Source organism: Brachyhypopomus gauderio, chromosome 6, assembly GCF_052324685.1.
Source record: "Brachyhypopomus gauderio isolate BG-103 chromosome 6, BGAUD_0.2, whole genome shotgun sequence".
In the NCBI taxonomy this organism is placed as follows: Eukaryota; Metazoa; Chordata; class Actinopteri; order Gymnotiformes; family Hypopomidae; genus Brachyhypopomus; species Brachyhypopomus gauderio.
Window position 1 is genome coordinate 18,030,116 of NC_135216.1, and position 9,832 is coordinate 18,039,947.

Sequence of the window (9,832 nt, forward strand, 5' to 3'; positions counted from 1 at the left end):
CACATTTCTGAGCACAACTGACTGATTTAATTCGGAAGTGTTAACAAATGCACTGCATTTTAAACTCAATAACAGGGAGGTCATGAAGAAGAATAATATTTGTGCAGATGACTGGGATCAATTTGAAACAGCAAAACCATGGAGCAACTGTAAACAAAATTCAAACGGATAAAAAAGAAACCGCTCAATGTTTCTAGATGGGGTTACATGTTTATTTACCCTGTATAGGTGGGGTCACACCGCGGCGGAGCGCAAAATTCTGGGGCCCGCCGCAAGAGGCAGGATAGAGGATTTTATTTTTATATTTTATTTACGATTCGCTCCCGGGGGGTCAACACCCCCTACCACCACCCCACCCCAACCCGCGCGGTGCGTGCACTGCGTGCTCATTCCTCTACGTTAGTGGGGTTGCATAATTGTTTAACGTTTGTGTGTGTGTGTCACCCCCCCCCCCCCCCCCCCCCCCCAGTGTAAGTCATACACAAACCTTCAGCGTAAGTGTTGTAGGACATTCTGAACTGTAAAAAAAAACCTGTAAATAACTGCTAATAGTTCAAGTAGTTTCAGATCCCTGCGACGTTGAGAGAATTCGTCGTACATTGCTCGGTGTGCGACCTCTCGCCCGTTTAAGTTACTTTTGTGGTGTGGCGTTTTCCTGTGTGGAGAGGCTGTGTGTTGGTTCAGAGTCGGTACACACACTCCCTGGGCTCCACTCGCCCAATGACGGCGCCGTAACCCAGTCCGGCCTCACCAGCTAAATGAGGAGAGTGTGGGGGAGGGTCACGTGTGTACACACTGTAGGCTCCCAGTACCGCCCCAGTACCGCTCCGCTCGTAGTAAATCCTCTACGTCCTCCCATTTCGAGAACAAGCCCCGTCGGACCAGTGTCGAAACTACCATATGAAACGCTGTTTAGCACGTTTAATAGCACTTTAATCAGTCGCATTTCCTTGGTTCGTTTTTAACACCAAGTGGGCACACTGCATTTCGTAAACTGGGAGATATCTTTAAAGTATCCGAGCCGAAATGTCAATGGAAATAAAGCAGGACCCGATGCCTCCGTAGAACTGTCGTGGTGCCCAAGATCGGTCCTTTGGTGAGTAGCCCAAGCTCCGTTTTGAAGTTCAGGCAGAATGCTCTTTAAAATAAACTTTTTGTCCTGCGCTACTTTGTTAAAAAGTTTAAAACCAACTCAACCCGTATCTAGAGTATCCCGAAAGGCCGCCGAGAAGAAACGTATCAGCTCATAAACACGCTTTAATCGAGCGGAGCTTGATATATCTCGGTGATTTTGTGACAGTTGCCTGTAGCGGGGACGCACGAATGTTGATTCTCCGTCTACGGGGGTGAACGAGCCGCCACACTCGACTTGTAATAAATTACATAATAGAAACGGGACGTTAGTGGGTTATCGTTGTAACGGAGGGAACTGCAGTCTGTGTAAGAAACGTGTGTGTTTTTGTTTGTGACTTTTAAATCCCTTTCAAAGGGGAAAAACCCACTCAGCTACCTGAACATTTGTTCTTCTCTAAACGAGCCTGACGATAACCTGCACGCGCAGCAGCAAGACACGGAGCTGATACCAGGGCGACCGAGCCTTAGTCACGGTGGAGTCGCCTTTGGACTGGGCTGTAGAGCTGGGCCTGGGTCGGTCTGACAGGTGGTCCACCCGTCTAGGTTTCTCTTCTTTTTTGAAACTTGTGCTAAACCGTTCAAAGGGGATTTTCCATTATAGAGCACAAGTTTTGTAATCTGTTAGGGTGGCGGTTACAGCACTTCGAGATTGGTCGCACTTGATATACTGATACTGTAATGCTCTTCTCCAGACTGTGTGAGAGTTACCACACGGTCAAGATGAGTGTAAATAAATAACTAAGTAAATAGATTATCATTTTTGAAAGATAGTTGTTTACTTGGGTACTATTGTTGAGAATATAATCAGCTGTAAACGAATCAGCATTGATAAATGCCACAGTATCTGATGGCCTATTTCTAAATTGAGCTTTTATATGATAACTTTTTAAAAAACATTTATGAGTCAGTTTTCCATTTGGTTTAGTGATATATTTTTAAAATATTCAGATGCACTTAAGTAAAACTATAGAATGCCTAACCAGTGTAAGACGCTTGCGAAGCCGGTTTCCTGTTGGCAGATGGCAGATGACTAGAGATAACGTTCTTGAGTAACGTGACTTTGTGTTTTTTAGGCCAAGGCAATTCCATATGTTAACATTATCATCATGGTCATTCCACCCCAAAATCAGATTACGAAATTGAGTAACAATATTATACATTGTAATAATTTTACAACAATATCTTAGGGTCAGTAATCACATTGTAACTGAATAGTTTCAACTGTCTGTAGATAAGATGTAATTATTTTGTTAATAAGATTATTGCCCTGTAGAAACATCTACTAACATGAGGCCATTTTGTTTACTCTAAGGACCAGCTCATCACTCATGGAAGTAATGCTGATGAAAGGATAATGAAACATGAATTTAATAACACACAACAGTAATTCTTGAAATGTCTTTCAAATGGCGGATGGCCTCAACAAGGACTCTGTAGAAGAACAGTGTGGTCTCTGGAGAAGACTGGTTTGTGCTCTAGAGAAGACAGGTGGACTCTCTGGGGAAAACAGGTGTATTCTCTAGAGAAGACTGGTGTGTTCTCTGGAGAAAACTGGTGTGTTCTCAAGAGAAGACAGGCACGTTTTCTAGAGAAGACAAGAATGCGCTTCAAAGAAGTCTGATGTGGTGTCTGGAGAAGATCAGAGTCTTTTCTAGAAAACGTTTTTGTGTTCTCTGTGTCCTCTCTAGAGAAGACCAGTATATTTTTTGTTGAAAACTGGTATGGTCTGTGGAGAAGACTGGTGTTTTCTCTGGCTTTATAATGACACAACATCTGGCAAAAGTATTGACCATGGCAGCCATGTATGTCAAGTATGTATTCAGTTTTCACAACCAAATAAGCTCCTGTACAACGTATTTGCAATTGCGTTCCGCAACTGGCCAACTGCTTGAATTACAAATACAAAAAACCTCCTCCAGCAGTGGACAGTTAAAGACTGTCATGTGGGCTTGGGTCACATGTTTATTAATACATTGCATGTTCATCATGCTCTCAAACATCCCAGCCTAGATGACACAATGCCAGAAGGTTTTATGCAGCCGCTTTGCATCATGTGAAGAGCAGTGCTGGATGGAGTGGTATAGCAAGTCCTGCAGTTGGAGCTGCAGGCTTGATGATAAACAGCCCTTATGCCTTCAGGCTTGTCTGCTTGTACAGAGGGAGAGGCAGTGACTCAACCAGAAGAGAGACAGACACAGGTGGAAATTCTTTCTCACATGATGGAATACATAATAGAGTATATTTGGCCCCTGTGCTTGTGAATAAGTTGTGCATCTTTGTGTGCGTATGTCTGGCCTACTATTGTAACCCGGCGTCATGTATGTGTGTTGGTGCTTTACCTTGCTGCTGTCAAGAAATCCCACATCATGATCGCTTAGAAAGTGCAATCATGTGATCTTGCACAGCCTGTGTGTGTATGTGTGTGGCGGGGGGCGTTTCGAGCAGATATCCAGTGGTGGGTGTGGAACAGGCTTATCTCTGTACTCCCATCAGGCAATGCAGGCTCGCCGCCCCAAAGTGTCAGGCTGTCAGCACCGTTTGCTCAAGAGCAGCACGGCTGGGCCGGCTTGAGTGAGGGAGGTGGGAGAGACGACCCAGGGGGAGATGGCGTGTGTTTGTAGGTGGGCCCTGGGCTTTGTGTGAGGCTCTGGACTCTCCCAGCGTGTGAGGGTCCACGCCAGCTCAGCCGTTTTTTTTCTCCAGAAGCCTCTGGCTGTTTTTCTTGGTAACGGTCATGAACTGGGATACTGGGAAGTGAGTGAACAGGGTCAGAGAGTGAAGTGGGTCAGCGTGGGTCCAGGCTGGGCGCCCGCACTCCCCTGGTATCAGGAGGTGAACACGACGTGTTGGGCGGCTGAACCGCCACCATGGAGCTCCTGCCTGCCGCCTGTCCTGACCACAGCCTGCGGGGGCTGAGCTTGGAGTCAGAGTCAGTGGGCCTCGGACCTGCCTCAGAAAGGCACGGTTGTTTGTGCTGTTGGTGTGAATGTACCAGCAGTTAAAGTAAGTTGTGTGGAACCCTGTGTAAACACAGAGTCAGTGTTTATACCTGTTCTTTGGAGGCGGTGTGCTAAGACCTTTCCCAGAGTAATCCCACACTCCTCATGTCTCCCCGGCCACAGTCTCGGTGGGGAGATCAGGATTCCAGGAGCAGCGTGAACACTCAGCGCGCACTCCGCCGTGTTTAGACCAAACAGTGGGCTGCTTAGCACGAATGTCAGCGGCAGGAAACATCTCGGTTAGACCACCGTGCCAGATCGGTTTCAACTCTTGGTGAATCCTTGTTCTCAACTCTGTAAGTTTGAACGTTCATGGTGATTTGTGTTCTGCTGGGAGTCCCATTTCAGCTGATCAGTGCTATTTATCCTGAGGCCAGGACATCCCTGGTGTTGCTGGGTTACGTATGGTGAGACAAACGCTCACTTACCTGCACAGGGTTCCTGCGTCACACATCAAGCTGACAGTGTATGCTCACATCTATTCATATGAATATTCTCATCATACACATGTTTAATGCAGCTATTTGTATATGCTTTTTTTTTTGCTTAACAAAAGTGCCTAATATACAGTTCAGTGTGTTTTTTATTTCGTGCCTTTTTTCTAGCATTTGTAAGGATCCACATTTCAGCCTGTGTGACCTCTGAAATAGTGTTAGGCCTAATGAGGAATGAATTTGTGTTATGTAACGGTGTTGAAGACTCACATCCCTTCATCCAACACTGAAATGGTGCTTCTGTGACCTCACCACAAACTCTGACCTCTCAACTCTGACCTTGCTGTGTCACGTTTCACTCCATAAATCCACCTACTCTCCCGCCTGCCCATGCACAGGGGGAGGCAGAGAGACAGGGAGATTTGTGTTGGTGCCCGTGTAAAGCATGCCATTCTTGGTAACAAGATGACGTGTGACGTGCCAGGCAGAGGCAGGCCAGCTGTGTTGGAGAGCAAAGCCTGCCCGCATGCTGAGGGCACAGGAGACTTCAGAAGAGGGAAGCTAGCGTATGTATAGCAATCCAAGCGCTCGCACAAACGCATAGACACCACTGGACTGGACTTTGCACCATGTGCTGAGTTCTAGCCTGACTGTGAGACGCAGCGATGCAGAATTAATGGTGTAACCCTAGACATAACGGCTACACCACATCGGTCTCTGAGTGGGAACGTTTCTGTGGACTCTTCTCCTTAGCGTAGTTCCTTTAACAATAAACCAAAAACGAAAGTGTCCTTGGGCAGCAGAACCCTGGAACAAACACATGGGGAGGTCCTCTGATCCATAACTGAAGATGAAATTAATCCCTTTTCCCAGAAAGCCAATGGTGATCTGTGATGGCGATAGTATTGTCAGAAACGTGGGTTGCGTGGCACTAGCTGTAAGCGTTTGACGGGTTGTTCCTGATTTCTCCTGCAGACTCAGAGAGCCGGAGGAGGTCCCGCAGGAGGTCCCGCAGGAGGTCCCGCAGGCTGCCCCGTCATGTGGAGCTGCAGGGTGTCCAACGAGACGGGAGGGGCGGTGGAGGCGGAGCTGTGTCAGGACCTGGGTCTCGTCCTGTCTGTCCTGTCCCTCTTCTACCTCATCGTGTGTTTCCCGCTCAGCCTGTGCTACAACGCCCTGCTGGTGGCCGTCAACCTCTCCAACAAGGTGTCCATGACCATGCCGGACGTTTACTTCGTCAACATGGCCATCGCCGGGCTGGTGCTGAACCTGGTGGCACCCGTCGAGCTCCTGGGCCCCGGCTTTACACGCTGGCCCGCCTGGGAGTATGACGACGAAGTCTACATCACCCTCCTCATCCTCTTCAACGTGTCCTCGCTGGTGATCATGTACTCCACCACTCTGCTCAGCCTGGACTACTACATCGAGCGCGCCCTACCCCGCACCTACATGTCCAGCGTCTACAACACCAAGCACGTGTGCGGCTTCATCTGGGGCGGCGCTGTGCTCACTAGCTTCTCCTCGCTGCTCTTCTACGTGTGCAACCACGTGTCGGCCAAGATCATGGAGTGCTCCAAGATGCAGAACCGCGAGGCGGCCGACGCCATCATGCTGCTCATCGGCTACGCCGTGCCCGCCGTGGCCGTCCTCTACGCCTCCACCCTCATCCTGCGCATCCGTAAGCAGGCCACGCCCCTGGACCAGGACTCCGCCCGGCTGGACCCCTCTACCCACAGGCTCCTGCTGGTCTGCGTGTGCGTTCAGTTCGCGCTGTGGACGCCCTACTACGCCAGCCTGCTGGTGCTGACGCTGACGGAGGCGCCCACGGGGCGCACTGCCGGCACGCGCCAGACCACGGCCTATGCCTTCCTGTGCGGCGTGGCGCAGGTCTTGGCCTTCTGCAGCAGTCTGGCCATGCCCCTCCTCTACCGCCAGATGAACCACAGCTTCTCTCACAGGCTGCAGCGCCTGCTGAAGCGTCTGCACTGCGCCGACCGCACGTGCCCTCACGAGCGCACCGCCGCCGTGCAGCAGGTCGTCACGTGAGGGTCACGTGAGGCCGTCGGACAACCTCCGTGTGAGCCACGGACCACCAGAACGCATCTGTATGTGGAAACTGTGTGAAACGTTTGGCAACAATCATTGCTTTTTAGCCTGTGTACCTCTGAAATGAGCAGGTGAGAACAGCCAGTCTGTTTTGGGGAAGCTGTCATCTGCCTCTTGGCATGACTCTGCTCCCCCATCCAACTGTCTGTTTTCTAGAAGGGATACTTGAACATACATGTGCTAGTTCTCTGTTACATGACACCTTAACGCTTTGTGACCAACCTTAACACATTTGTCTCAAGACTTTTTCTGCTTGGGACTCTTGATGTTATCGACAAAATCTATAAACTCCTCGATTCTGGAATATTCTCATCCCAGTAACCTCCAATAACCTTAACTAACTCATAATGTTAGCATAACTCATAATGTTAGCATAACTCATAATGTTAGCATGCTCAAATCACATGAAATACCTTAGGTTATTACAATCCAGTGGGCATTACTCAGTAATACGCTATTAAAGTAGAGACCACCTTGAAACATCCTGAAATCAGTGAGCACAGAATGTGTGTGTGTGTGTGTTTGCGTGGGCCTGTGTGTGTGCGTGTGTGTGTGTGTGTGTGTGTGTGTGCTCCCAGGGTGATGTGGTCTAAACCTTCCGCTGCTCAGATGAATTGCTGCAGATAAAGATGATTCATTCATACTGGTAAAGGTTAATACTATTTATTAGAGGTTGTAAACAAATTAAAAGGTATTGGAGAACCCACTTCATTATTCTACTTTGAATCAGAGTAGTTTGTAGCGCCGAATCATTCCTTTACCTACATCAGTTTGTTTATTGTAAAGCAAGCAATGGTTAGATAGTATAATGTAGTCTCACATAACTAGAAGGGCCCAGTGTGGCTGTACACATGTCCCAGTGCCTGGGCACATCCGTTTGAGACGGTCTGCTTGAGATGGTCTGCTTGAGATGGTCTGTTGGAGAGGGTCGGCTCCTTTAAGCTCTTCTCCCAGCGTGGGAGTTCCGAAGATGCAAGAGCTTGTGATCTGATTGGACAGTGCCTCCTCCCTTGTGATCTGATTGGCCAGTGATCATCCCCAATAATTTGTTCTGACAGTTTTGGCCCTGCGAATGCAATTTTTTAGTCAAGAAGGTTGTAGAAAACTTGGTTAATAATTATTTGACTGTGATCAAAGTCCTAACAAGTACAGTTAAACCTTTTAAAAAAAGCAAATAAGCATGTTTAATGTCATTGAGTGAAAGGAAGAAACCAGGTCAAGGTGAGAACCAACATGGAAGACACAGACCACATCGTGATAAGCTTCTCCAGCGCGTGAACAGGGTGTGTGCACCTGTACCTCACAGCATCCCAGTTCAAAGGATCATATTCATCAGTCAGGTCAAACACACTCAGCTCTCGGGTCCTCGTACGGACCTGGGTCTGCAGGGAGCTCTGTACTGGGCGTGAATTACAAACCTCAAATGGAATAAAAGTGGCATCACTTCTAACGCCAGGACACAGATGGACATCTGAGGTGGGAAAGCAAGAGTTCTCTCATACTAAATGTTTCACTGCGTTAAAAATTCTTAGTCTGCCTTCTTGGTCTTGAGCCAATGGGCAATTTACCAAAATAGAATATATTTTTGAAAGAAAGTACTGTATATGTAAAAAAAAAAAAAAAAGATTTAATATCAACTTCTGTAACCAGAGGAGAGAATGTATGTGTCATAAAGAGAATTAGACAGTTCATCCCACTGAAGCCGCATCTGCAAAGCTATGAGCATTTTAGTGCATTTATGCCAGTATAAATGTATAATATTAAATATGTGTATATATTGTATGTCAGAGACTTACTGGAATACGCAACTTCATTGCAGAATTACAGTATTGTTTTCTCAGAGATTTATTTAGTTACTGATGACAGCAGTCATATTCCATACTGAGTCAGAACTTCAACTCAATAAACTAACATGAATATTACCAAGTACTTTCGCCATCACTTTGTTGTAATGTCTCCCCTAAATTTGGCAGCTTGATACAGTTCCCATCAACAAAATTCCAAGATAAATGTGACGATATGATGTGTAAATGTGGCTTATGTAACAGGTGCCTCAACCTATTTCTCTGACACAGATAGTGCTGGGTCTCCCAAGCAGAAACCACAATGAGCCATGCTCTGGCAAACGTGTTTGGCAGCCACTCTGCAGAGGGGGGAACCTTCCTGTGGGTTACAAATAGAGATGGGGAACGAAAGATACATCTTTTTAAAAGATTTTTTGTGAGTCTGTGCGTGTGTGTGTATGTGTGTGTGTGTGCGCACGCACGCGCGCGTATGAGTGAGTGAGTGAAAACAAGCATAAAAGGTGATACTAATCTCACATGGATAATTTTGTGAATACTGTGTGTGAATGTGTGCATGCATGTTTGTGAGTTTGTGTGTGTGGGCCACAAGTAGAAGTGGGTGTGGATCTGGCTAGCAGTGTGTGTGTGTGTGTGTGTGTGTGTGTGTGTGTGTGTGTGTGTGTGTGCGCTTCTGTGTTTGCATGTGTGTGTGTGTGTGTGCACGTGCGTGTGTGTGCCTGTGCGCGCATTTGTGTGCCTGTGCGCTTGTGCCTGTGTGCATGTGTGTGTGTATGGGCCAGTCACAGTGGGAGTGGATGTGACTAGCAGCACAGCTGGCATTGGCTCCCCAGTGACTGTGACCAAAACCACGCCAATCAACTCCTGAAAGCCAAGAACATTCCAGACATTCTGAACACGCTTTGACTTCCGAACTCCTGCTAAACAAAGATGCTGCTTTTTATGACACAAAAAAACAATACTGTTCAATTACAGGGCACGTGGGTGCTTGGGGGGGTGGTCAGGATCTAGGAATGTGTAGGAGACGGAGAGAAAAAAGACTCTTGTGTATACTTCCAGACCGAGTCTGACACAGCATGCGTAAAACACCTGACAAACTACACAAGTTTTTATTTGACAGTGTTTTCATTATCTCCTGAATCCTACAATAAATAATTATTAAATAAAAAGATTTTTCTTGCTTGTTGCATTCGTAATTAAAGGAGCAAATCATCTTAACCAAATGGAGTCACCACTGCATGAAGCACAACTCTATAATATATGAGGAGCTAGGTGTAGCTGCTGGGTGTAGCTGCTGGGCGGAGCTGTTGGGTGTAGCTGCTGGGCGGAGCTGTTGGAGTCATTTCAGGTGGGGTGC

General features: G+C 47.3%; 1 protein-coding gene across 1 annotated transcript; it reads left to right on the forward strand.

Annotated features, from left to right (window-relative positions):
* The first annotated feature begins 805 nt into the window (after nt 1-805).
* Nucleotides 806-8,595, forward strand: gpr146 (G protein-coupled receptor 146). The gene is made up of 2 exons (XM_077009284.1): nt 806-1,096; nt 5,543-8,595. The coding sequence occupies exon 2, from the start codon at nt 5,606-5,608 to the stop codon at nt 6,611-6,613; it is 1,008 nt and encodes a 335-aa protein (XP_076865399.1). The 5' UTR covers nt 806-1,096; nt 5,543-5,605; the 3' UTR covers nt 6,614-8,595.
* The last annotated feature ends 1,237 nt before the right edge of the window (nt 8,596-9,832 follow it).